The following is a 27,628-nucleotide window of genomic DNA, read 5'->3' as shown; positions in this document are numbered from 1 at the left end:
CAGTCCAGTCAGGACATGGAGGGTAACATTTACCCTCCTCTCGTTCAGGGAATCTGGTGTTTAGTTTGGGGCGATAACCCACTTCTGTGTTTTAACCACGTACCACTCTTCGGGTCACTGCCTCAGGTCACCGCCTCGGAGACAGTAAGTGCTCAGGCATCACAGTGACGCCAGGAGTAGGACTGCCAACTTTCTAACGCACAAAACTGAACACCCCTGTCCTGCCTCTTCCACAAGGCCCCACCCCTGCCATCTCCATCCCCCCTCCCTCAGTCACTCGCTCTCCCCCACCCTCACTCACTTTCACCAGGCTGGGGCAGGGGACTGGGGTGCAGGAGGGGGGTGAGTACTCCAGCTGCAGGTGCGGGCTCTGGGGTGGGACCGGGGATGAGGAGGGGTGCGGGAGGGGACTCCGGCCTGGGGCAGGGGGTTGGGGTGCAGGAGAGTGTTCGGGGTGTGGGGTCCCAGCGGCGCGTACCGTGGCTCCCAGGAAGTGGCCGCCAGGTCCCTGCAGCCCCTAGACGCATGAGTGGCCGGAAGGCTCCGCACACCCCCAGGAACTGACCCCACAGCTCCCACTGATCACAGTTCCCAGCCAATGGGAAATGCGGAGCCAGCCCGCACGGAGCCTCCCTGGCCACCCATGTGTCTAGGAGTTGCAGGGACCTAGCACCCACTTCCAGGAGCCGCATGGAGCTAGGGCAGGCAGGGAGCCTGCCTTAGCCCCGAGCCCCCGTTGCACCATGGACCAGACTTTTAATGGCCCAGTCGGCAGTGACAAGCTTGAGCCGCCAGGGTCCCTTTTCGACCAGGCGTTCCGATCGAAAAAAACGCCTGGCACCCCAAACCAGGAGGGAGGCAATAGTTCAGCCGCCTTTACGTGTAGCAAGATGATGAGGGTACCTAGCTGCCAAGGAGAAAAATGGGCTGTGACACATGCCCACCTTCTAAGGCACGGTGGGAAGGGCAGTTTTTTCATGCTTGTGACATGGCTTGAGCTCTTCCAGAGGCAGGTGAAGGGGTGTTAATTCTTACTGCACTTGCACAGACTGGAGTGCTGACCTTTTATGGCTGGTAATGATGAACACATCTAATTATTTGACACTCCAGTGCTGCCCAAGAGCCAGGGCAACGTACAACAGCATGCCTCTGGGGACCGTGCTTAACTCCTGACGCATGGCACCAGCTTTGTCCTAGCACTCCCTACCCTCTGCTGTTCTGCCTGTCTCCACGGCCTCTGTGGATCCTTGGGAAATCCATGTCCTCCAATCGCTTGTGTCAGCCATAAACATTTGCATAATGTTTTATGTTCTCTTTCAAGCCATAGCTATTACCTGGATGGGTCCCAGCAGTGAGCCCTATGTGACCTTCCGTGGTGCCTCAGACCACTGCACCACCCAGCTTTCATCTCAGTGCTACCTTGTGCTTCTTGGCTCTGCTCACCAGGTTCTTATTTAACCTTCAGGGAATGCTACCAAAGATATCTACTGAGACTGCTTTCTCATAGACTCTGTCAGAAGGGACCACTGTGATCATCTAGTCCAGTGGTCACCAACCGCTCCATCGCGATGTCGATCCTAGAGGATCTCCCAGTCGATGGCGATCTCCGGTGGCAGCACAGTGTGGCTGCCACGAAGGCTACCCTGGCCCACACCGCTCCCGGAAGTGGCCACTGTAGCCGCAGGGCCCCAGGGGCAAGGGTCTCCCTCCACACGTGCTACTCCTGTCTGCAAGTACCGCCCCCGCAGCTCCCATTGGCTGGGAGAGTTGCAGGGGCGGTGCTTGCTGAGAGGGGGAAGCACGCGGAGCCATGTGCCCCCCCACCCCAGGGGCCGCAGGGGCACGTTGGCCCCTGCCGGGAGCGGTGTAGAGGCAGTGTAGGCAGGGAGCCTGCCTTTGCCTCACTGCTCCCGCTGCTAACCGGGAGCCACCGGAGGTAAGTGCTGCCCGGCGGGAGGCCACACCCCAACCCCCATCTCTAAGTCCCCTCCCAGAACCAGCACCCCATACCTCTCCTGCACCCCAACACTCTGCCCCAGCCCAGAGCCCCCTCCTGCACCCAAACTCTCTCCTAGAGCTTTCACCCCTCACTCCCTCCTAAACCCAACCCCCTGCCCTTGGCTTAGCCCAGAGCCCCCTCTCACACTGCAAACCCCTTGGCCCCAGCCCAGAGCCCGCACCCCCTCCCAAACTCCTGCCCCAGCCCAGTGAAAGTGAGTGAGGGTGGGGGAGAGGAAGGGGGATGGAGTGAGTGGGGCAGGGCTTTGGGGAAGGGGTGGGGTAGATCCTGAGTTGCCCTTAGATTCAAAAAATGATCTTGGATGTATAAAGGTTGGAGACCACTGATCTAGTCTGACCTTCTGCACATTGCAGGCCACACTAACCTACTCAGGCCCTTATTCAGCTGTCTCAATTCATGTGATGCTGGACGACCAGCCAAATTCCCTCACATGAACCATGGCTATACGCATGCTCTTGTGTGTCAGTCTGAGCTAGAACTTATTCTCCTCACCTGTGATCTGAGATGGTGACTGAACCAAGAAATGACGGGGTTTGTGCAGTTCAGTATGAGCATACTGTAGAGATCTGGGAACTTAACTACGTTTTAGAAGTTTAGAAGCTGCCCCTGTGCAACCCCACTGCTGTCAGCCCAAATAATTTCATGTAGGTGGTAGAGGTACTATTTAGACACACAAACTGACCCAGGATGGGGCTTTTAAAAAATAAAATAAAAGGACTTTGAAATATTGTTAGCTAGTGAATGTCGGCAGTTCCTCTTGGCATGACAAACACCGAAAATAGGTGGTAGAAATAGTTAAGGTTTCCAGGTTGGCACAGGCTGAACATAGCACAAAGGTGATAAAGCAACCACTCTTTCTGTGGGCAAGTGCCAGGCTGTTTCTGCAGGCTAGCAGTTCCCTCTAACACCAGCTTCACTGCCAATCTTGATTTCAGGTCAGGGAAGGGAGAGAGGATTATAGCTAAAAGAGAACATAGAGCAGGAATCCATGTGTTCTGCTAAAGGAGCAGGAACCAGGAGAGATGTTGCAATCCTTACGTAAGATCTTCAAATGGCTTGTAGTTTTTCCTCACAGGCTAGAGCTGTCCATACGCAGTATAGAGTATGACTGTGGGGAGGTTCCAACCTATTTACCATTATGAGCCACATATGAAGCTCTCTGTATGTTATGTGGGCCATATCTACACAATATATATACTACCTGTATGACTCTGACGATGTCACATGGGCTGCAGCTGGGTGCTGACTGGGCCACAAGCAGCCCATGGGTTGAGAATCACTGGTTTAGTGGAACTAGACAGGTGAGAGGGAAGGTTTTTACTCCTAACTGTTGATGGGATTGATGGAGACACAGGTGTAAAAGACCAGGAATTCCTCAAACTAACAAGAGAGAAAAGGAAATGTATCTAGTAGGGGAAAAAAGTAAGGCTGAGAGCGCTTTAACCCCCAAAACCACAGCAAAACCAGGAAGCCAAGTGACAGACCACAGACTGCAGCTCTACCCAGAGAGGAGGAAGTGGGACAAACACTCACTGTAGCTATTGTTAACAGGATTATAGCATCAAAATATAATTAAATTATAGAAAAAGTTGCCACTCTGTACAATATGATGGAATACAATGTTTAAAACAGAATTTGCAAAGCTAAACAATTCATCAATACTGTAATTTCATCGACCCAATATTCTTAGTTACCACAGAACCATCTCACATTATGCTGGCTATCAGTCACTGCCCTGATAACAAATAGCAAACATCTTCAGCAAATGAGCTGATCTACATAGGTCTGGATAATAGTATTTTCACAGTCTCTTCATCTAGATATAAAATTGTTAAATTTCTTCTCATTCACCTGATTGCGTGACCTCTGAACAAACCCAAAGCAAGGCTCTTCAGTGCACTCTACTGATCAGTTTGTGCAATGCTAGCAAGAGACCTGGGAATTCCTGTTCTGTAGCTCATTTCTCCCACTGCTTCATGCTTTTTAATGGATGGGATTTGATTAAAATGAACAGACCAAACACCCAGACCAGCCAACAGGGAAAGAGGCTGAAAGGCAGGCTGAGAAAGTGCACTAAGAATGCATCCGATGAAGTGAGCTGTAGCTCACGAAAGCTTATGCTCAAATAAATTTGTTAGTCTCTAAGGTGCCACAAGTCCTCCTTTTCTTTTTAAGATGGCTATTCTTATTTAAATAAAAGGAACCTTAACATTGAGGTTTTAATACAAGTTAAATAATTAAAATACAGTATAAAATGTCAGTGCTCTGTGTCTTATAAAACTTATTTAGAAATTCAATATTCTTTACAACTTAATACAGTGATAACTGGTTCTACATGTCTGATCTGTATTTAATATCAACAGATTGTACTCTGAATAAAATACTGTAACATTCTGAAGGTGCTACGCTCGGTACAAAAGTATTTTTACAGTAACTTGATAGCTTCATCTAAAAAACAAATTAGCTGCATCTAGAATTCATGGTGAGTTGCCTTCTCTCAAGAGGAACTGCTGGATGAATTGCTGAGCCTTCCTCTTCTCAGTTACATCAGGGTTAGGATGTTGGGGAGGAGGTCGCAGCAACAAGCCACCAAATATACTAGCTGCATAAAAGACACAATAAAAGCCAGTCAATAGCCAGATGTCAATGATAATTCCCCGCAAAAGAAAACTGGGGAGCACTTGGGTTCCACTTGGGGATGGGTGGGAGAGGAGGAGGAGCGGGTAGTTCGAAGTCGGCCATCACAATTTTTCCTTTTTTCAGCAGCACTTTTTTAAAGTTCTACATGCCAAAAGAGAGTGATTTTTGGTGTGACAATGCCTTATTTTCTGCGTTCCTGGCCGAAGTCTGATTCCTGCCAGGTTACATACCAGACACCAGAAATAGCAGACAGCAAGGGACCACTAATGCAGTCATTTCAGAGAAACACATGGCTTGTTATATGAACTACTACAAGTCCCCACAGAGAAGGCTGGTCACTTTGTTCACCTTACCGAGAATATTCACATCCAAGTGGTTTTTCCCTGAATTTTTCAGTAGTTCCCGTAAAAACGCCATCAGATAGTTAAACACATTTTTATGGCATATGGGCAGCATGGAGACAACCTGGAAAGAAAGCAAGAACTGTACTGTGAAAAACCACCAAGAGATTGACTAGAAGCTCAAAGCATCGATACAATTATACAAGCCTTAATGATACATAATAAAAACCAGGAGCCCCAGTGCTAGGTACCTTCTAGAGCCATGAGACTATACGCTCATTTGGGTTTGAGCCCGTTATCTGCTTGGCACAGAACACTCAGACTCAATGTTCATTTAAGGCATTATGTTAACCCTCTGCAGCAGGGCCTGCATTACCTGGCTGCTCAATGTGTAATCGTTGGCATAATGCAAGCAGTTGTTGTAGAGGCCGTAGCAGATAACAGGCTCTGGCAGGCTTTCCAGGAACAACAGCAGGGCCTCAGCTACTGAATGGTTGCTGCCGACTGACCCAATGATGGTTAAAGAAAAGGTAGTGCAGTGATCTGGTTTGTTAGCATCTCTGCTGAACTTTTAATCAGTGGTGAGACCTCAGCACAACTTCCACACATGTTCATAGCTGGTAGATAGAGCCTGCGCAGATACTAAAATGTGTATTGGCATCCAATCTGCAAAAATTGTCTGTGGGTAGCCGAGGATTTGCAGGACTCTACTTACTGTGGCCGGGCTGAGGTTCCGAGGCACCCCCCTGCCAGAGCCCAGTCAGGGAGAGCTGCACGGGCTGCTGGGGGGAGCCCGTGCGAAGTCACGGACCCTCCCCCTGCCCTCAGCTGGGCAGGGAGCCTGGGGGGTGGGGACATGGCCAGGAGCTTCTCTCAGCCCCCCTCTGCCCTGCACCGTGGGCAGGGGGAGGGTCCACTGTGGCTCCCCACAGTTGCCCGCCTGGCTCTTACCATGGCTGAGCTGCGGCTCCGAGCCACGCCCCCCTTCCTCTGGCCTGCCAGCGCGGGTTTCCAGTTCCAGCCAGGGGGACGGCTCAGAGCCACAGCTCGACCATGGTAAGAGCCAGGTGGGCAGCTGTGGGCAGCTACGGTGGACCCTCCATCTGCCTTGGGCGGGGAGCCTGAGCAGCCCCAGGTCTGTGTCCCTGCCCCCCAGGCCTCTCCCAGGGCAGGTGGAGGGTCTGCACTGCTGTTTCTCACAGCTGCCTGCCCGCTCTTACTGTCAGAGCCCTGCGCGGATACAAAATTTGTATCTGCATCTGCGCTATCTGCAAAAATGGTCCCCCGATATAAAGCAGATACCCGCGGATTTGCAGGGCTCTACTGGTAGAGTTTGTACTATCCCGACTGATTCCACATAGCAAACACTGGGACCATTTATACCTGTCATTTACCAGTCACTATTCTATTCATGTTCTTACACCACGCTAGTCTCTCTAGGATCTGAACACCTTCCAGAACTATATTAAGCAACGTGACTAACCTTTGTCATGTGTTTGTTCTCTCCTCCTTTCCACAGGGGAAGACGTGTGCAGTGGAGTGTTTTGTTTTGGATAATCTATATTTTATATATACACATATTGCTATATGTTTACATGAGAGAAGACAAGGTCAAAGAAGCATGCCTTGCACTTTGAGCAAGGTGGGAAGGTTTGGGATGGGCCTTAATTCCTGAAGGAATTCACTCTAGTATTGGGGTGGCCCCAAGCAAGCTTGGTCATCCTGCACTGACCATTGATCCATTTAGCAAAGACCTGGCAGACACATTGTGACTTGATACAATCAGTGCTAAAGAAACACATCTCAGTTATCAGAGTACAAGGGACACTAAAATGTAATGGAGCCCCCAGGGCTGCTTGAGGCTCCAAGTGTAAAGTGGTTCTAGCACAGGATACACAAATCAGCCTCACTGAACATTAGTTCCAAAGGATACGGAGTGTATCAAGCATTGCCGTATCCAAGCAGTCTCGGATCTGCTCAAATTCAGATCTTAGGCCTGGCTGCTGAAACAGGTCTTCCTGCAACAGAAAAATCACAGACGTTAGACTCACAGAGAGGGAAACAAACAGAATAATCTGTTACAATGCTATTTACTGTAACCACGTGTGACCCATACTTTACCCAGAGACCCCACAATAGGTGTACAAGGGGTGCCATGAAAGTCTCTCCAGACTGGTGCATATCAATACGCACCATATTGTCAACCGTTCTAGCCCAGGTTACTGTATTGCAGTATGAAACAAAGCAGGAACAAAGGAAACAGCTGTTGACATGCATTACTTGGATCTTTACACAAAATCAGTGTCCTTCACGATCAGTGTATTCAAGGGGCTCGTGCCTCTTGTCACACAAGTCTCCTTTATATCTCCTTACACTTGTGAGAAGGGACTCTTCCCACTTCTGGCTAATGTCCACGCTGCTAGCATCAACAAAAGCTGTTAATTTCCATGATGTTCTTCAAAACTCAGCTAAGTGTCTGGCAGAACAGAGGGCGGTTTCTCAAATGCAGACATTGCCTACCTGCTGGGAAGCATTGCGGTACAGATGATCCACCATCATCCACAGCTCTTTGGGGATGTCCAGGGGCTTCTCATCCCGAAAAATGTCATCACTCATCTGTAGCGGCAGCAGGGTCTGCAAAGGAGCAAGCCAGACTCTTATTTAACTCTGCAAAGCACTAAGAGTGAGAGACAGGGGTGTTAGCGTTAAGGAACATTACGGAGTAGGGCAGCCTCACCAACTGGTCTGAGTATAGACTAATACAGCATAAACACTTACACAGTACCTCCACCTGAAAGGATGGCAAACTGCTTCACATACGCATGCACACACACAAAAATACACAGATTTCCAATACCGCGCCACCTAAATGAAATAACAAATGGGCACCAAATGCACACCAGTGAGGAGAAGTCCTCGGACACTGAGGTAGATCTCTACTCATAGGAAAAGTGCCGTGGGATCTTTAACACCATTTTTTAACATTCTGCATGGAACTCAGTTAGCTCAAAGAGCCCAGGTGATTGTGAAAACACTGCTAGAGAAAATAAGTTGCATCAACCAAGCTAGCCCCTTCTGGGGTTAAGGGAACAGGTGGTGTCAATGTGATTATTGGAGATAAACCCCATAATAGTAATAAAAGGAAACTGGGAGAATGCTCATTAACACTATGGGAAGAGGGGGCAGCTTGAGGTTTAATAGCCTGGCACTGAGTGAGGGTTCAGAGAATCATAGAATATTAGGGTTGGAAGGGACCTCAGGAGGTCATCTAGTCCCACCCCCTGCTCAAAGCAGGACCAATCCCCAACTAAGTCATCCCAGCCAGGACTTTGTCAAGCCTAACCTTAAAAACTTCTAAGGAAGGAGACTCCTTCACCTCCCTGGATAACCCATTCCAGTGCTTCACCACCCTCCTAGTGAAAAAGTTTTTCCTAATATCCAACCTAAACCTCCTCCACTGCAACTTGAGACCATTACTCCTTGTTCTGTCATCTGCTACCATTGAGAACAGTCTAGATCCATCCTCTTTGGAATCCTCTTTCAGATAGTTGAAAGCAGCTATCAAATCCCCCCTCATTCTTTTCTTCTGCAGACTAAAGAGTCCCAGTTCCCTCAGCCTCTCCTCATAAGTCATGTGCTCCAGCCCCTAATCATTTTTGTTGCCCTCCGCTGGACTCTTTCCAATTTTTCCACATCCTTCTTGTAGTGTGGGGCCCAAAACTGGACACAGTACTCCAGATGAGGCCTCACCAATGCCGAATAGAGGGTGGGGGGGTTCTACTAGGCTTGGAAAGGCACGCTTCCCAAAGATCTTCAGCTCACTCATTAACATACCAGTTCTCGAATGGACTCTGCCGACATGTCCCGGATAGGTTCTCTCATGTAACACAGTGTCTGGATCGGAGACCCAAAGCAGCTGGGCAGGTAATTTCCTGTCACAGACAGGAAATAATCCTTCCCCCTGTCAAGGTGCAAAATCAGAATGTCTTCGAGTTTCTCTTCTCCGGAGTTCAAACATGTAGCTGTTGATTTATTAACAAACAGTTCCAATTCGATAGTCATTTCAGAATCTGCAGGAAGAAAATAAACACATGCTCAGTAAATACAGTCATGAAACCGACAAGTCCTATCAAATGGCAGATTAATACAGTGGCCATGACAGACTCCAAACAGAAAGGAGAACAAAGTGGAACAAGTCAGATACCGGTTTATTAATATGGGATGAATAGTTAGAAGCAGAATCTTCTGGAAGAGTCAGTCACCTGGTAACAGGAAGCCCTTACTGGGGTTTGCAATCAGCCACTCTTTGCAGTAGGTGTATTCATCCAGTTTGCTGATGAATTCAAATTGGCAAGGCACTTGTCCATTACGGATAGTAAAGGTCTCCACCTGCAGCTGCATGTATTTCACATCCTTGAAGAAGAACTAGGAACAAATATTGCCAGTGTCGCCATCTCTTGCTTCTCCATCACCACCCACAGCCAGCAACTTCCTCAAAGAGAAGGGAAAGGTCCTTCCCCTAGAACATCTATGTGCCTCAGCTACTTAATAATTAGTTAATGAAATATCTGCCATGCCTGAACATTAAACACCCAGCTCCTGACATTAAATGTGACCTGCCAAGGCTGTATTTCCTAGGAACCCAGGTCATCTGTGCCAATCAGCCTTATGGGACCAATTCATTGCTGGTGTAACTCCACTGAAGCTAGATCTACACAGGGGGACCTAAATGCTCCAGTTGAATACATTTTCTGGTATCCAGCACTCCAAGCAGAGACATTCACGTAGTGGACCTTCTCCAGACATCTCAGCAGTTCAGGGTTTATTAGGTTTTATGTTTTTAAGAACAAGTTAAAGTGAGGGATACAGTTATTCCACCCTGCACTACTCAACTGGGGCACGGAGGGTGGCATACTGTTTGGGTTTTTGAATGGAAAGTACCCGTTCCCAGCAGCTATGGAACATCTGTGCAAGCCGCAGAATTTTATAAGTCACTAAACAAAATAATGAGCATTCTACTTCGCACTCACTGATACCAACTGCTTTACATCCTGGATCCCAGAGTCCTTTAGCAGGCCTGAGTTAGGACTCTCATTCTCATTTACGGAGGGGCAAAGGGAGGCCGAACGGGATAGTGACTTGCTTTGGGCCTCACCATGACTCTGTGGCAAACCCAGGATTAGAACTAAGGAGCTCCTGATCGCCAGTTCCATGCTTATTCCTCTATCTTAAATTTCCCAGGAATAGACCCTACAAGTCCTGACTCGCAGCCCCCGGTGCTCACAATTATACTAGACTACCTCTTGGTTCTAGAATTCATTTCTGCCTTGAGCTGATGGCCCTGGGAGGGAAAGTATGGGAACATGTCCTACCTCCGTCTGGGAAAGGATCACCGACGGGATGCTGGCATTCTCCATTTTATCCAATGAGCGCACTATTTCCTCAAAGGCTTTTCGGTAGAGCTCCTCATTCACAACCTTCACCTGAAAGGGGGACACACCTCACCAATGGGCATTTACTGTGTCTCTGCAGGAGAATTGTAATAGTCTTGAAACATATGGAGCAACCTGATTTTAAAGAAGGCTGGAATCAGAAGCGCAGGTAAAACACATGGAAAATTACTGCAGATTTATTACCAAAAGCAAGTTAAAATGGAACCAGTTTCCAGCCTTTACCAAAGAATTCATTCAATGCAGGAAAGCGTCTAACGTGAATAAAATGGGCCAGTGTCTCTGACCCAACATTTGCCCACTGCTGGGCAGGCTTCTGGCTTTGTGGGAGGCTGCTCTACCTAGCAGATAAAATCAGCCAGCCTGCATTGGGATCAGCTTGTTAAAGCCTGGCAGCGAATTACACTCCTGTCAGCTGATGTAAACGCTGCAGGTTTCCAGGGAAAGAGGTAAAAAGCAGGAAACAAAGTGTAAGGGGACATTCATGAACAACTACCTATTTCTGCTCATGGATGAGCTCAACTGTATGTTGCCAGGAGCAACAGGCTCGGGGTCACATCTGTGTTTTACTGAGAACAACGGTCCCATTTCAGGGCATTGTTATCAGGGCCAAGCTAGGGGAAGCACAAACCCAGAGCAACAGCTTATGAGGGAAGAGAAGGAATCAGTACAGCCACTGTGACTACCTTAGGGAGAGGGTTAGCACTGTTACTACTATGAATCACGGTGCACCTACCTCAATGTCAAAAATGGAGCTCACTGGCTTATGGTCACTGGTTTTCAAAGCCATGTGGCTACGATAGCTCAGCTGACAAATATTCTTCCCTTTCCAGAGGATCCGATCACACCACGCTGGGGCACGGCACTTCTCACTAAAATGGGAAGCCACAATTAAAGCTTTCCCAGAAGACAGTCTAGGGGCAGTAACAGTGCAAGGCAGAGAAGAGCTTTGCCAGGAACAGGCATCTCTCCCGTGGCAGAGGGTTAGCCAGTGCTCTACCAGGACCTGCAGCTTGTTTCCAACCCATTCTCTGTGCAGAGCTCCAGAGGGTGGGTGTGTCTGTCTACGTATTTCTGTACCATCATTCACCTTTGTTCTTCTTAAGAGGAGCAGGTTTTTTTCCCCCTCGACACTATACAAGAAGCAGCATTTAGAGACTATCCTGAATTGCTTCAGACTGGAGGGACTTTGGAAAAAGCAAGAAAACTCCCAGTTGTAAAATTGAATTTTCCTCTTAAAATTTCTCCTTTAACACTGTTGAGCAGAATCAAACATTCTGACCCTTGCAGCCAGAATCTACAATTCAGCCAGAACAGCATGGTACAGAATGGCTGGACAATACATGAAGAAAATATTCACCCAGTAGTCTTTTGAGGGATGCACATAGGTATCTGCAGTAAAGAAAGCACTCTTTGTGACAAGTCAAGCCAAGCCAGGAAGGATTCTACTGGGCATCAGCAAATAAAAGATCTCCAAAAATTCTGTTTGAAAAGGAAGGAAGTGATACATTGGAAGAAGCTTCAAAACTAAGGAGATCAAAGGGTTTATTCCTGGCAGGGGGTAGGGAAAATCCAGCAAACATCAGAGTCAGAGTAGAGGGGGCAGCACAAGTGCCCACAAACCTAGTGATGGGATTCCAAGTCTTCCAAAATGTGTCCAAGGAAGAGAGTCTGGGACATTTACCTTGGCACTGGACTCAAAGAAACAGTTATTCTCCTGTACAGTAACTGTGATTCTTCGAGACTGTACACACATTCCACTTTAGGATATTTGCACGTCCAGAGCATTCCAGCCAGATACTTTTGGTCAGCAGTACCCACTGGGATGATGCACATACCTTGAGTATCCTCGAATCTTCAAAAGAATGCATGAAGGGCAGGGCGGGGCCCCCCACCCGTTCCTTTGCACCGGAATCTTGCCGTTATCAGAAGTAGCAGGGATCAAAGGCAGGGTCATGGAATATATATTTGTACAGCATACCTCGAAAAACCACAGCTACTGTACAGGTAAGTAATTGTTCCTTCTTCTTCACATGCTTATACCCATGTATATTCCATTTTAGGTCATACCCAAGCAATGCCCCTTTGGTGGTGGAGACTTGGAGTCAACTGAAACAGCAACAGACTTTCTTTCCAAAGTTTGCATCAGCTCTGGATGCTTTGATGATGGCATAACTGTGAGCAAAGGTGTGTATGGAGGACCATGCAGTTGCTCTGCAAGCTTCCATGATTGAAATCTTTCTCAGGAAACCCTCTGAGGTAGCTCAAGCCCTGGTAGAATGTGCGGTAATTCTTGCTGGAGATGTCACATTTGCTAAGTCATAACAAGTCCTGATGCATGAGATGATGTTTGTGCTGAAAGAGCTTGTCCTCACATCCGTTCAGTGTGAGCCACAAAGACTCAGACAGGAGCTACACAGCTTTGTTCTGTCAATATAAAACAAGAGTGCTCTGCAAATGTCCAGTGCATGTAACCTCTTCTCCTCCTCATGAGCAGGCAGAAAGAATATCAGTAGATTTATTATTTGATTTAAATGAAAATCCGACACCACTTCTGATAGCAATTTCAGATGAGGCCTTCATGAAATTTTATCTTTATAGAAAACCATACCCGGAGGTCCTGCCATCAGAGCCTGCAGCTCCTCTCCTCTCCTAGCACATGTTATTGAGGCTAAGAAAGCTGTCTTAACTGGCAAGTGAAAGAGAGAGCAAGAGGCTATGCTGAGCTGTGTAAGCTGTGAGGCATGACCGCAAGCTCCAACTGGTAGCCATGGGCAGCCAAAAGGAACTGCGAGATGATGGGGAGGCCCCTACTCTTTATACCCTCAGCTGTAAGCACCAGGACACTCGGGGTGCGTGAGCCACCCCAATGGGTATTGCTGACCAAAAGTCTCCAGCCCAAGTACGCTGGGTATACACACACACCAAAAGTGGAATATAAACCTGTACAAATATTTGAAAAAAAATCAGAAATTCTTTAACTTCCTCAGGTCTGTTAGGTCTAAAAGGTCTTGTAGACTTGTTTTTCCTGCCTTAAACAATACATACAGGAGCTAAGGGACATGAATGACATGACAGCTGAGGTTGTACCCATGGCATACCTAGTGTCCCAGTCATCACAGCCAGTGTCATACTTGTAGGTTGGCTGGAAGGTAATCTCTCCCTCTGTAAAGCCACCAAAGACAGCCTTCTCATCCATCTGCTTCTTCAGCTAGTAGGGAAAAAAGCCAAACAGATAAAAACTTAGATTGTTTAAACAAGTCCTTCTGGAGTCCCGAGTGGGGAAAAAGGACACCATATTCTGGGAAATTAATAAAAGTGTGTGCATGCCTACACACAGACACACACGTCCCCCATCCGTGCACACACAATCTATCATTTGTGCTGCCGCTTCCGAAGGAAATCTCCATAGACACAGGAATGGAAATGTTTCTAATGTTAGAACTTTTGAAGTGTGATAACAGTATTTTATGCAGAGTCTTACATTTCCTGGCCAGGAGGGACTATTACAACTATCTAGTCTGACCTCCTGTGTAACACAGGCCAGAGAGAATTTTCACCCATGGATTACTGTATCAAGCCCATTGTGAAAATGCATATACGCACACAAATGTCTTGTGGATTCACTTCTCGTAGGCCTCACAGTAGTACTAGGAGATTAGCATTTCACAACTTATAATTTTTCCAGGTGGGAGACGGAACCCAGGTATTCATGGGCATAGTCACACCTACACCCACCCTTCATAGAGGATGGGCTGGGCAACCACAATAACCTTCATGATAACCACACTGGACAAGCAAATCAAGGGAAGTGTAACTGGATCAGCTTTCACACTCCCCAGGGCAATACTACCTAACTCTCTGAGCAGCCCTTATATCCAATACCTCAGAGGGCTGACTTCCTCCTGCCAGGCTGTGGTGTCCTGCCCCACAACCAGCTATTAAGGAAGTGGATGGATGATGACCTGGTGTACAAAGTGCATGCTGATGCCAACTGAGCCATGGGAGGGACCGCTGCTCCTGGCTCAAACTCTTATGTGCCGGGACAGCAGCCATTTCAGATCATTCCATGGACATCAAACAAACCAACCCAACAGCAGCTTCTAATGCATGTTGGTGCTGCGAACCCTGATAGCCAGGGTTAGCTATGCTGTGCAGGTGATTTTCAGAGCAAATGAGAGTTTCATAAGCCTCCCACTAAAGAGGAGTCAGTTTCCTAGGAGAATGGGATGTGGGCCCACCTGTCCTCTGGAAGGACACGTCTGTACCTGGTCATGTTGATAAAGAGCTTGAAAATCCTCCTTTTCAATGTGCTTCTTCATCGTTTCCACCTCCAGCTGCTCTATCCTGTAGTTGAGGTCCCCAAGCCACACAATGATACTGTAAGGACAGCACACAAGGGTGAAATCCCTGTTTGACAGAGTCAGCTACTGTAGTCTCTACAAGCAGCCAGAAGGGCTTCTTGGTCTCTTACAGGTGTGCCCTGCCTGCTGTGTCCCCATGCAGCATCCTGTATCTCACCCCGCTGACAGTGCTCAGAACCAGGCAGCCTCAGCCAAATGTGAAGGGGAAGCCTGATGAAACCACACCTTCCTTTCTGCACTGACCTGTTTAGGAACCAGCTAATCCCAAGCAGTTCTGTAGCATCTCCGTGCAAGCAGGGCTACATGAACATCCAGCTCTGTCTGCAGCCTGCAGGAAGGCTTAATTACTAACACTGCCATGATACAAGCACATAAAGGAAATTCAGAGCTCCTGAAGAAAACATGCCCCCATATTACTGGGCAATTTGGCAAGGCACAGTGCCCAGTAAACTAATGTGTCTGCAGCACCCAAGAGCCAATCCGACACGTTAGCTTCATCTTCACTCCCTGGAATGGGACATTTAATCAGGGACAAGCTTCCCAAGGTTCACTAGTATAAAGGAAAGAAGTAGGGGGCTAGGTCTGCCAGGCCACTATTAGCAGGGACACAGCAACAGCATCCTGACTGTATCTGCAGGCTTCCTGCCCAGCCAGTCCCACCGCCCAACTCCCACCTTCCGGCTCCTGTTGAACCAGGAGGCCGAGAAATCTGAATTTTTATCCCCTTTAACATTCCAATGCAATTTAGTTTATCCGTATTTGGAAAAGGGGCATGTGTGCATGTGATACTGTAAAGGACTGCGAGCCAGGTGGCCCAAATACTATTCCCAGCTCTTCCATGGACTCAATTGTGTGACCTTGGACAAGTCTCTGTTGTCCTGTGCCTCGGCTTCCTCCATTTGTAAAATGAGGGTAATGATTCCGACCTACCCTCACAAAGTGCTATCACAGCTATGGAAGGAAAGCCCTACATGAATGCTAAGTATTTATTACAAGACAATGCACTAGGCAAGATATTTACTTACAATTTACTTTTGGGATCGATCTAAAAGAGACAGCAGCAGACAATAGCAGTCCTTAGTACTTTGATAGTACTTTTAATCCTCCAACACGCTAGAAAAAAAACCTAAGCTTCACAACCCCCTGGGGAGGTAAGTATGTGTTAGCTCCACTTTACAAATGGGGAAAGTGAGACAGTGACAGGGAGTCATTTTCAAAGCTGGAACTAGAACTGACAAGTTCCTGGCTCCATGGCCTGTGTTCAGACTACTCGACCACACCTCTCAAGCTCCTGCTGGGGAATTGCTTACACCAGAAAGTATAGCCAGCCACCCTCATACAGCCCATCACTTGTCCCATCAAAGCCAGAGGCCAAGCAGTGAACTGTAGTGATCCAATGGATGTAGACCTTGGAAACATACTCATGTTTGCTTATAGTAAGGGGTGGCAAGTTTGGATCTGACTGGCAGAACTGCATCCGAGAGCAGATGTCTCTGAAGTCCTGGTTCCGCCGCTCGTACTCCTCTGTATGAGCTGCGAGGTGAGAGTTCACAATGCATACGCTGGTGTTGTGGAACTTGAACCGTATAGCAACTCCACCTTTGTTACCCTAGTAGGCAGGAAGAGAGACTGGTTGTGAGTTTTCCTGGGACCGTAGGTGAACTGATGTCTAAACTGGGGTAACAGTAGTGGACAAGTCAGAGGATTTTGGCACAGTCAGTCTGGCTCCAGGGGAAAGAGAAAGGCGCAAACCCCTAAGCAGAATATACACAAACCTCAGAGAGTGAGCCAGCCCATGCCCTTCCATCACTGTGGGAGGGTCAGCAAGTATTAGCATAGTACATCATGAAAACAGCAGCAAAGCAGAGCAGGAGGGTGCATGGAATTCAATTTGCAATTCAGGGCACGGCTCATATGAGAGCAAATTATACCATTAAGAATAAGCTGGTTGGCTGCTTTGGCAAGTAATTAAAACTGCCAAGTAACAAACTGGCTCTTTCAACACAAGCCATAAAGAATATTTTGTAAGATGACAAGGCAGCTTTGGGCCATGCTCAGAACTTCCCTCACCATGAAGCATCTGCGGGATTACTGGAGGGTAGGTTCCAAGGGTAAAGAGGTGGTCCACGTGATCTTCAAAAAGCTCATGAAATCTACCGGAGCAGAACTGAAGTCTGTTCTTCTGAGCAGATGCATACAGCCCGGCCCAGTTTCCATGCCAATTTCAAACTCTCTTGAGAGTCAGTCCAGCACAACATGCAATCAGGCACGTACCAAAGGTGAGATTCTGTGTCACTCTTTCATGCCCTGGGAGCACCTTGTGTCTCCCTGAGAGACAGCTGCATCCAGGCCTCCTTTAGCTGCAGGAACAGTCATGGTGACTCAGGGCCAGAGGAACAGGCTACTCAGGGCCCTCCCAAAGACAACCTCCCACCACCTGCCCATGCACACACTGCATTCCTACCATTCTCCCCATGATTCCAGTTCCCACTGTCTCAGCTTCCACCTCAGAGATGTTCAGAGCATGGTCTGCCTTCACATACAACAGCAGCATTATCCCAACAAGTCGTACAAGCTTAACCTGAAAGAGAAAGTCAACGGCATACCAATAGCCAGGACTGTTTCTCAGGGGAAAACCTTACCCCACCCTGTTGTGAGCTTGAAGTCTAAACAACCAAAAATATTAATGCTTCAACACTGTTCTTCTAGGGAGCCACCCACCTGACACATGGCACACAGAGGTAGGTGCTCCAACAGCACCAGACGGGACAGGAGTAACTGGCCCTACTCAGGGCAAGTGGCTCAATACCCCAGTCGCTGCATGAGGGAGAGGCAGCCCCGAGAAGGCACACGCCTGGATCAGAGGTGAGAAGAAAAAGCCAAAGCAAGGATTTTAAGGAGTAGGTACCAAACCTCAAACAAAATTAAAGCAAAAGTCCTACTACAGGACAGTTCATTGCTTGGTGCTGCTGCTGAGCAGGGGTCGGCAAGTGCCAAGACTTTCTATCCATTCATCTCAGCAGAGCAGGGAGCTCTACTTGCCTGGTTGCTCTGTTATGCCCCTCTCTAACCCACAGCGTGAGGCACAAATGTCCTTAGCTCTCACTACTATTGCTTATGGGAACGTTCTCAGGAGCGTGTGACCATGTCTGGGAGCCTTGCACAGAAGTGCTATATACCACCCACACTGAGCATTGCTAGCCTGGCAAAAACCTACAGGAGACAGACACAATGGAGACAAACGAGGGGAAAGCAAACACGAGAAGATGCCTGACTGGAAACTGGTTTATGTTTCAAAACTAACTTCACCCCCAAGCCACATGTACCTTTGCGTATTTGGCATCTGGGTGAAGACTATCAGTTACAGCTTTGAACCATTCTTCCTCCTTTGGTGTGTCATTGAAAAAGAAGGCTTCTTTACTCAGATCGAGCTCCTGGAAGCTGTAACAGAGGGAGGAACACATGGATGCATTCACTTTACTTGTTTTAACTCTCCCTGCCTTTTCTGCTGGGGAAGAGATACATTTAGTGCACAAAGTATAAATTGATTTTGGAACTGGAATTCTAATCCAGTTATGCTGATTTTAGCAGTGCATTAAGTGCAAAAGTAAATTATCATTAGTATTAAATTGACTTAACCGCAGTGTGGCATAAAAGCATCCAAAGTACATTGTGCCACTAGAGAGAACAAACACTTCCGGAATAAGAGCCACTATAGATAATACAAATATTTTTGCTTTTAAACCCTTGTTTGCAATGCTTTGGCTGGATAGATACACACAACACATTCATCAGCAAGCTACCCAGAGATGTTTCCAGAAGGGCTAGCAGGAAAGAAATACGCACCCAACACAGTAAACGTCCGGAGGCTCAACATCATGGCTCAGCCAAGGCTGGAGGCTCTCTTTGGGTGACTGGCCATTCACATTGTACGTTCCAATAAAAAATCTGCAAAGAGACTTAGGTTCAACAAAATCCTAGAGCTGCAATCCAAGCCTGTGATAGCAACTTTCCTGCAGCATTTGACAGAGTGTATCTACTTTACAAAAGAACTACAAGCAGGGTTGTGTGGGAATAGTTTGGGACAATTTTCTCACTTGTTCTTTTATTCACAAAGGGCTTGTTTTAAAAGATTTAAACCAAACTCAAGTTTTCAATATAAACATCATCTTTTATACAAACAGTCTCCCAGAAACCATTACAGAGATAAATAACAAACAGAAGCAAGGGAGAGACAAGAATCCAAGGCAAAGGGAGATGCAGCATTTTCAGGTGAGTTCTGAAAAGAGACAAGGAATGAATAAGATGTACAAAAAAGGCCGTTTGCTTAAGCAGGGGCTGTTCATGTGACCGCATGCTCCTCTGCCACTGTGTAAATGGAGGAGAGATGCAGAAAGGCTGTTCCAGATGGCAGGGGCTAAAGTCTATTTTCCTCCAAAATTTCCCATTGCTGGGGATTTCAGGTGAAATTACAAATGTATGAGAGGTTTCAGAGTAGCAGCCGTGTTAGTCTGTATCTGCAAAAAGACAAGGAGTACTTGTGGCACCTTAGAGACTAACAAATTTATTTGAGCATAAGCTTTTGTGACCGACAGCTCACTTCTTGTTAGTCTCTAAGGTGCCACAAGTACTCCTTTTCCTTTTAAAATGTATGAGATTTACTTATTTTGCAATTATGCCTAAAATCGTACTCCCAAGGACAGTTGTTACCTGAAATTCTGGAGGTAGGTGTAGGAATCCTCTTTCAGTTCCAGTTGAGATTTAACTATATTATCTCTTAGCCCAAACTTCTGCTCTGATAAGATACAAGCCTTGCCTGAAACCATCATTCTAGAGGATTGCACCATCTCACTGGTTACATCCATCTCGGATTTACTCTGCCTGAAAGCAGAAACAGAAAGCAAAACAAGACACTAATACACTGTGTGTGTGTCAGCAAGCTCAACAAAACACAATTTAGATGTGAAAAAAACAATCCCCATCGTGCAAAGGAGACATAATTTCTACTACTGAAAACCTGTTTCACAGTGACAGAACAAGGCTGAAATGAAGATTTCTCAAGAGGACTCCGATCTTTTGTACACAAGTGTTCTACCAGTTTAACTTAAGGGATTTAAAAGCTGAGTTCATTAAATCAGTGCAGCCTGTGTGTCTGAGTGTGCCTCACTCACCCTGTCTCTGATGGAATTTAAATGGTATCGCTGCTTACTGGGGTGGGGAGGTGAAACTCTCTCCACAGCTGCCTGCCTCCACCCAGCTCTTCCCACCTTAACAAGAGAATGGAAAGCTGTTCATTCCGTCAAGGCCAGTCCCTGCACAGGACCCTCCCTGTCCTCTCTGTGTGGTGGTGGGGAAGGGGGGAGATTATTTAGTACTGTATGGTTTTCATATTATGTATTTAATAATGTTTTAGTAGATGGGATGTTATATAGCAGCAATCTGGGAGGTCAGAGAAGTGGGAATGCCCTATAGACTAAAATTACTATTATTTCCTATTAAAAAAACAAGATGGGTGACGTCATATCTTTTATTGAACCAAGCTCTATTATCTCACCCCCTTGTCTAGGGTTGCCAACTTTCTAATCCCACAAAACCAAACACCCTAGCCATGCCCCTTCCCAGAGGCCACGCTCCCTGCCTTCCCCCTTCCCCTGCGCCTCGTTCACTACATTCCCCCTCCCTCGGTAGCTCGCTCTCCCCCACCCTCATTCACTTTCACTGGGCTGGGGCAGGGGGTTGGGGTGTGGGAGGAGGTAAGGGCTCCATCTGGGGATGCAGGCTCTGGGGTGCGGCCAGGGATAAGCGGTTTGGGGTGCAGAAGGGGACTCCAGGCTAGGGCAGAGGGGTTCAGAGTGTGAGAGGGGGCTCTGGGCTGGGGCAGGAGTGCCGGGGGGTGAGGGCTCTGTCTGGGGGTACAGGCTCTGGTGTAGGGCCAGGGATGAGGGGTTTGGGGTGCAGGAGGGGGCTCTGGGTTTGGGCAGGGGAGCTCAGGGCTAGGGCAGGGTGTTGGGGGTCAGGGCCGGGACACGGGCTTACCTCCAGCAGCTCCTGGTCAGTGGTGCAGCGGGGAGGCAAAGGCAGGCTTCCTGCCTGTCCTGGCACTGCAGACCGCGCTGCGCCCTGGAAGCGGACAGCAGGTCCGGCTCCAGGCAGAGGCACAGCGGGTGGCTCTGCACGCTGCTCGCACCCGCAGCTCCCATTGGCCGCAGTTCCCGGCCAATGGCAGTGCGCAGCCGGTGCTCAGGGTGGGGGCAGCGCATGAGGTCCTGTCCCGTCTCCGCTCCCCCCACCCCCGCCTAGGAGGCGGACCGGCTGCATCCGTGGTGCAGCACGGTGCCAGTCAGGACAGGTAGGGACTAGCCTGCCTTAGCTTCACAGCACCACCGACCAGACTTTTAACGGCCCAGTCGGCGGTGCTGACTGGAGCCACCAGGGTCCCTTTTCGATTGGGTGTTCAGGTCGAAAACCGGACACCTGGTCACCCTACCCTGGTCTCTCTAACATCTGGGATGACAAAGCTACAGCAACGCTGCATACTATTTGCTCCCTTGCTTTGCAAATATAGGCTGGCCAACAGGTGGCACTGGTGTGTACCACATGGCCGCCTTTTTCACAATAGCTTCTTAGTTCAGCCACATGAAAACCAGGAAGTCAAGGCAGAAAGTTTTACTGTGTCTTCCTCCTCCAGGGACACATGAACTGTCAGCAGTTTGCACCGCTCAGAACTATTCTGGACATGCTATAAATAACTGCAGACTTCCCCCATCCTGTCTGGCACGATGCATCATTTGCCACCAGTGTGCAGTGATGCTCTGTGGAGGGTGACAGTAGCTAAATACCCAAATATACAAAGCCACCAATTCCATTCTTCATTAGAACTTACAAGCACAGGTGCCATGCACAACAGATCTCGCAGTCTCCTTTGACAAGGAGGATTTAAGATATACTGTACCTAGGGGTAGCTTTATCATCGCTGTTATGGCTCCAGCTATGATTAACTATGATATTTTTTTCATTCTGTTTGATGTCTTCAGACCCAACAACTCCTAAAAGAAAAAGAAAAACTTTACACAGAACAAGGGAACATGCCATACAATGCTTACATGCTGAGATAAATACAAGGAAAATATGTATGCCAAGTGTTTTCCCATGTTCCCAGAAAAAAAAACAGGCTCTTATTTTAAGTGCGTTGCATTCCTCATGGGATAAGAAGGTTAAAAGGGTCTTTCCAAATACTGGCTATAATCCCACAAGCACAGTTCAGTGCTCCTAAGGAAAGAAAAAAAATACAGGAACATTTTGTTCGAGGATTTTAAGAATATGTACACAAATTACTGTACCAGTAAAAAAACCAAACCCATTTGATACAGATGGGAGTTACAGACTACTATATGGATTTTGTATTATAATAAATGGGAAGGAACCAATGGGGAAAGTAACATTTATCTGCTTGAAAAACTCAGAACAGTGACATTTAAAAAAAAAAAAAGAGACTCCTACCCAGAGTACTAAAACCTGCTTTTCCTATTGCACATGCGGGGGTGGGGGCACAGCGGGGGCCCAGGCCAGCCCCCACAGCAGACAGGGAGGGAGCACCACCCAGCTCTGCTCCTGGCCCCACACCCGAGGCCTCGGCTGCCAGCCCTGGGGCTCCGCTCCCAGCCTGGGCTGCTGGCCCCAAGCCTCGGGCTCCAGTTCCCGGCCCTGTGCCCAGGGCCCCAGCTGTTTGCCTCAGCTCAGCTCCCGGCCCTGCCCCTAGGTGTGACCCCAGTCTCATCCCCCTTACCCCTGTCCATGTCCCCACCTACCAGAGCCACAGTCCCACTCCCGACCCCGGCTCGGCAGTGGGGATGGGGGTCACACGAGGTAAAAAGTTTGGGGACCACTGCAGTACAGAGAAAAACTGCTCAAGCTCCTTGTTTAAAACTCCTACAAGGCAATCAGGCCACACAACTGGCCTGTTTATAACAATCAGATGGTGCAGAAAAGGAACCTTGAGGAGCTGATAACTGATGCACCTTTGCTCTCATTGGTACCAATTTGTTTCCTCCTGAGCAAGTGCCTCGTCACTAGCTTGCTCTGTCAGAGGGCTACCCATTATCTCTAGGTCCCAATATAAGGCCTCTGCACTCCCAACATTGCCCAATCCCTCCTTCAGAACATACATGCGTAATGAGCCCTTGCCAAGTCCAAAGCCAGGAAAGAAATAAAGAGAAAGGAAAGAGAAACACACATCTCACTTCCAGGGCTTCCATGTGTCTGCTGAAATATCCATAACAAAGAGCAACTCACTAGTCACATCAGTCTGTCCCCACCCTGATCCAGCTCAGTGCAGAGTCCTTGGTGGAAAGCCAGCCCCACTTCAGCATAAGCAACATGATAAGTGCCAGATCTCAGCCTTGATACAAGGTGCACTTCTCAATAAAGTACCAGCCACTGTGCAAATTTAACTCATACACTAAACAAAACATTGTTTTGCAATAGATCATTTTGCATTCCTCTCCAGTGACCAAGTTCCATACTTACAGGTGTCAAAATAACTATTTAATTGTGGGGCTGAGTTTTTTTCTGTTTGTTTTTTTACCGCAGATACACAAATATCTTGATATTTTGACACAGGCCCACATGACATTCTCATAAGCAAACTAGGGAAGTTATTACAAGATGGGTGCACAATGGGTTGAAAACCCATACTCAAAGAGTAGTTATTAATGTTTCATTGTCAGACTGGGGGGAACTTTAGTGGGGTACCCCAAGGGTCTGCCCTGCGTTCCATACTATTCAACATTTTTATTAATAACTTGGAAAAAAGGAAGGGAAAGTATCCTTAAAAACTGTGGATAACACCTAGCTGGGAGCAGTTGCAAGCTCTCTGTAGCATACTATTAGAATTCAAAATGACCTTGACAAATCGGAGAATTGGTCTGAAATCAACAAGATGAAACTCAATAAAGACAAGTGCAAAATACTACACTTTGGTGGGAAAAATCAAATGCATAACTACAAAATGGGAAATAACTGGGTTAGGCAGTAGTATTGCTAAAAAGGATTTGTGGGGTTACAGGGGATGACAAACTGATTATAAACCAACAGTATTAGGCAGTTACAAAAAGAGACTTAATATCATCCTGAGGTGTGTTAACAAGAGTGGTCATCTGTAAAACACAGGAGGTCATTGTTCTGCTCTACTCAGCACTGATGAGGCCTCAGCTGGAGGCCTCAATTGTGTTCAGTTTTGGGTACGACACTTTATGATAGATGTGGACAAACTGGAGAGAGTCTGGAGAAGAGCTATGAAAATGAGAAAAGGTTAAAAAACCTGACCTCTGAGGAACGGATTAAAAAACTGGGCATGTTTAGTCTTTAGTAAAGAAGACTAAAGAAGGACCTGTTAACAGTCTTCAAATATGTTACGGGGTTATAAAGAGAATGGGGATCAACTGTCCCTGTCTACTGAAGGTAGGACAAGAAGTAATCAGCTTAATATGCTGCAAGGGAGATTTAGGATAGTTACAGGAAAAACTTTCTAACTGTAAAGGATAGTTAAGTACTGGAATAGGATTTCAAGGGAGGTTAAGGTTTCTAAGAACAGTTTAGACAAACACCTCTCAGGAATGGTCTAGGTTTACTTGGTCCTGCCTACAGGAGGCTAGACTAGATGACCTCTTGAGGGCCCTTTCAGCCCGACATTTCTATGATTCTATGAAACAGCAGTTTCCAGCTTACTCCGCCTAGTACACAAACCTACAGATAATGAAGAGAGTTTGTTTCTGAGATTACAAATCTAACAAATGAAGCTGGACAGAACAGTTCTGTTTACTGAAACACCGAGCTGAGCTCTTCTGTACTGCAATGACGAGACAGCAAAGCTGAAGATTTTATCACTTCTACCAAATTCTCTCTAGGCCAGCAGTTGAAACTAGATACAGAATTTTTAACATACTTTACCCGAAGATTCAGACTAGAAACAGTTGTTCCCTCAGCTTGGGAAACTTCCTTCTGCCCATAGAAGGAGAATAAAAATTTCACAGGAGGATTTATTGGAGGTCAACTCTAAGAGCATGAGGATCAAAACTCATTATAGCTCACAAATCCAAAGTAGGGTTGGAACTGGGGTCACTGCTCCTGGAAGCAGCAATGGATTGAGATGGACAAATACTAGTGCTTCTTTCTTGTCTATGTCTGCACTAACAAGGAGGTGTCTAGCTCCAGATGTGATGTAACCAATTCCAGCTTTCCCTGGGGGTTCACCCAGCTGGTACATGGATCATGTTTCCTGAGCAGGCATTTGAATGTGCTTGTGTAGAAAGTCCCACAAGTTTAAGAAGAAATTGGAATTGAAACTAAAAATAGCACCAGAAGACAGGAGACCTGTCATATAGAAACAGTCGCTTTTTACACAGCAGACCCAAGTCAATTCCGACACGCAAATCACTGGTGCTGCTTTGCAGCAACAGAAATTTCTGCTTCCATAGAGTCTCAGCAACAAGCGTTCATCCACGAAGCTCCAACCGCAGGGCACATCTACACTTACAGGGCTGCGGCACTGCGGCACACGTGGTGAAGACGCTCTATGCCAATGGAAGAGTCTTCTCCCACTGGCGTAAAAAAAACACACACAAACACACCCCCCACGCGGCATAAGCAAGGCTACGATTTTGTCATGGACATTTTTTGTAAAAGTCAGGGACAGGTCACAGGCAATTAAAAAAAAGTGACGGAAGCCGTGACCTGTCCCTGACTTTCACTAAAAATATCCATGACAAAAAGGGGGAGGGAGGAGGGTTCAGCACGCTGCCCTGCTGTGGCTGGGAGCTGTGGCCCCTGACCCATGGCTGGGAGGGACCCCCGCCTGTGGCAGCTGGGGAGCTCCAGGGGTCCCCATCAACCGTGGGGACTAGGGAGCTCTGGGGAATTCCCCCCACACGCACGACGGGACCTGTGGGGGACCCCTGCCACTCCAGGCAGCAGGGGGTACCCCGTAGCTCCTGGCTACCAGGGAAGGTGGGGCTAGCCTGCAGCTCCCAGTTGCTGCAGGCTGAAGTCACAGAGGTCTGAAGAAGTCCTGGATTCCATGATTTCTGCGACCTCCATGACCAAATCGTAGCCTTAGGCATAAGCTAGGTCAGCGGGAGAGCTACATCTCCCACCAACATAGCACTGTGCACATGACTGCTTATGTCAGCGTAATTTATGTCAGTCAGGGTGGTGGAATATTCACACCCCTGAGCCACATACATTTTGCAGACATAGGCAGTAATGTAGACATAGGCTCAGGTGAGCAGGCTAAAGCAACGAGTACTTCCAATCTCTATTCTGCTGCCCTTGTTTCCCTGAAATAAACTAAGCCTTCCTTTGAATGCTGGGCTCTAATCCAGAAAAAAGGAATTCCTGAGATCTGGCATAAAACTGCCACTTCTGTACCGGCCTCTGGGATTGTGAGGAGACACGTTTCAGAGTAACAGCCGTGTTAGTCTGTATTCGCAAAAAGAAAAGGAGTACTTGTGGCACCTTAGAGACTAACCAATTTATTTGAGCATGAGCTTGTAGCTCACGAAAGCTCATGCTCAAATAAATTGGTTAGTCTCTAAGGTGCCACAAGTACTCCTTTTCTTTTTGAGGAGACACGGGAATTGAACAGCTGCTACCTTTCCCCCATAAATTGATGAACTTCACTGAGGAGCAAGGTGATCGCTCACTCTCTCTAAACACAACCATACCCAGAGTCTTATGGCAGGAATGCCAAAAAACCACGTTGAGACCCATGAATATGGAAGCCATATCAGCACCACTGTTCTGCTGAGCAAGGCTGAGTTCCTTGGATATCAGCTCCCGTTCTGAAGAGTGCTTTTTTTACTTACAGAGAGAGCTGTGCAAACGCCAAGGCTTCTGAGGGAGTGGAGTCCGCTGCACACTACAGCAGCTTGGAGTAGGGGGCTGTTTTCCTTTATCCACCTCCAGTGGATTCTTCCTCGTTAGGCCACATGCCAAACCAGACAGGCAAAGGGGACTGGCATAGCAACTATTTTATTAGGAAATTATTGCGACGTATAGACCCAGAATGATAATTAGCAGCTTGCCCAGGGAGCACCTCCCTCATCGGTTTTGCCTCAAATCAGACCAACCTAGACCCACGGTGCATCCACCCATTTGGGATTTTTTAAACACAATCCAAGGCATTTTATCACATTTGAAGCTAGACAGAAAACACTGGAGCATCTGCTGCAAGGAGCCCAGGAACAATCCTGCTCTTGCCTCGGGGGTGGAAGTAGATGGAGCCAAAAGGTCCCAAAATCTAATGTGCTAAGGAGCCACACAGATCTCCTCATTAAGCAGGTGTGATTATTCTCTCCACATGGGTTCTGAATATACAGGAAACAAAAAAAGGCAAGTCAAATTTTGGGGCCTGCCAAACCTGCCGGAGGCTTTTTAACCATTATAAAGCCAAAGCAGAGCGAGATAGATCTAGAGGCTGCAGCATCATATTACACTGAACAAACAAGATATACTTCAGTCTTGAAATAAGTTGAAATACTAATGAAAATTAATTCACTGCTTCCAAACATCCTGTCCCAACCTGCAGCAACTCTGCACCGTCTCAGGGGTAGTTCTACGAAAGTTCTCTGCAAGCATTAGCGTAGTCATTAAGCAATTAGGTGTTGCCTGGGACTCCGCAAGTATTCTGGGTTAGGCCCTGAAATCCATCCCAAGAGGGGCTCAAGAGTCAGCCTGGGCTTACATCCTGTCACGGTTCCTCCCCCACTCTGAACTCTAGGGTACAGATGTGGAGACCTGCATGAAAAACCTCCTAAG

The 27,628-nt window shown here is 47.5% G+C and overlaps 1 protein-coding gene across 6 annotated transcripts in view; it reads right to left on the bottom strand.

Moving 5' to 3' along the window:
• Positions 1 to 3,573: 3,573 nt before the first annotated feature.
• The window catches only part of INPP5B (inositol polyphosphate-5-phosphatase B), a 51,850-nt gene continuing 27,795 nt past the window's right edge, over positions 3,574 to 27,628 (bottom strand). For all 6 annotated transcript variants that reach the window (XM_073317435.1, XM_073317437.1, XM_073317436.1 and 3 more), the window contains 17 exons: positions 21,768 to 21,861; positions 19,526 to 19,696; positions 18,662 to 18,763; positions 18,142 to 18,256; positions 17,280 to 17,396; positions 16,237 to 16,424; positions 14,720 to 14,831; positions 13,553 to 13,662; positions 11,188 to 11,323; positions 10,374 to 10,484; positions 9,264 to 9,426; positions 8,836 to 9,071; positions 7,522 to 7,635; positions 6,935 to 7,019; positions 5,378 to 5,505; positions 5,014 to 5,125; positions 3,574 to 4,622 (listed from right to left, as the gene is read on the bottom strand). In XM_073317435.1, coding sequence (XP_073173536.1) covers positions 4,498 to 4,622; positions 5,014 to 5,125; positions 5,378 to 5,505; positions 6,935 to 7,019; positions 7,522 to 7,635; positions 8,836 to 9,071; positions 9,264 to 9,426; positions 10,374 to 10,484; positions 11,188 to 11,323; positions 13,553 to 13,662; positions 14,720 to 14,831; positions 16,237 to 16,424; positions 17,280 to 17,396; positions 18,142 to 18,256; positions 18,662 to 18,763; positions 19,526 to 19,696; positions 21,768 to 21,861 — 2,219 coding nt within the window. In that variant the 3' untranslated portion in view covers positions 3,574 to 4,497. The remainder of the gene's footprint in view (positions 4,623 to 5,013; positions 5,126 to 5,377; positions 5,506 to 6,934; positions 7,020 to 7,521; positions 7,636 to 8,835; positions 9,072 to 9,263; positions 9,427 to 10,373; positions 10,485 to 11,187; positions 11,324 to 13,552; positions 13,663 to 14,719; positions 14,832 to 16,236; positions 16,425 to 17,279; positions 17,397 to 18,141; positions 18,257 to 18,661; positions 18,764 to 19,525; positions 19,697 to 21,767; positions 21,862 to 27,628) is intronic.

The sequence above is a fragment of the Lepidochelys kempii genome, chromosome 19 (assembly GCF_965140265.1).
Source record: "Lepidochelys kempii isolate rLepKem1 chromosome 19, rLepKem1.hap2, whole genome shotgun sequence".
Classification (NCBI taxonomy): Eukaryota; Metazoa; Chordata; order Testudines; family Cheloniidae; genus Lepidochelys; species Lepidochelys kempii.
Note: the sequence above shows the minus strand (reverse complement) of the source record. Positions and strands in the feature narration are given on the sequence as shown.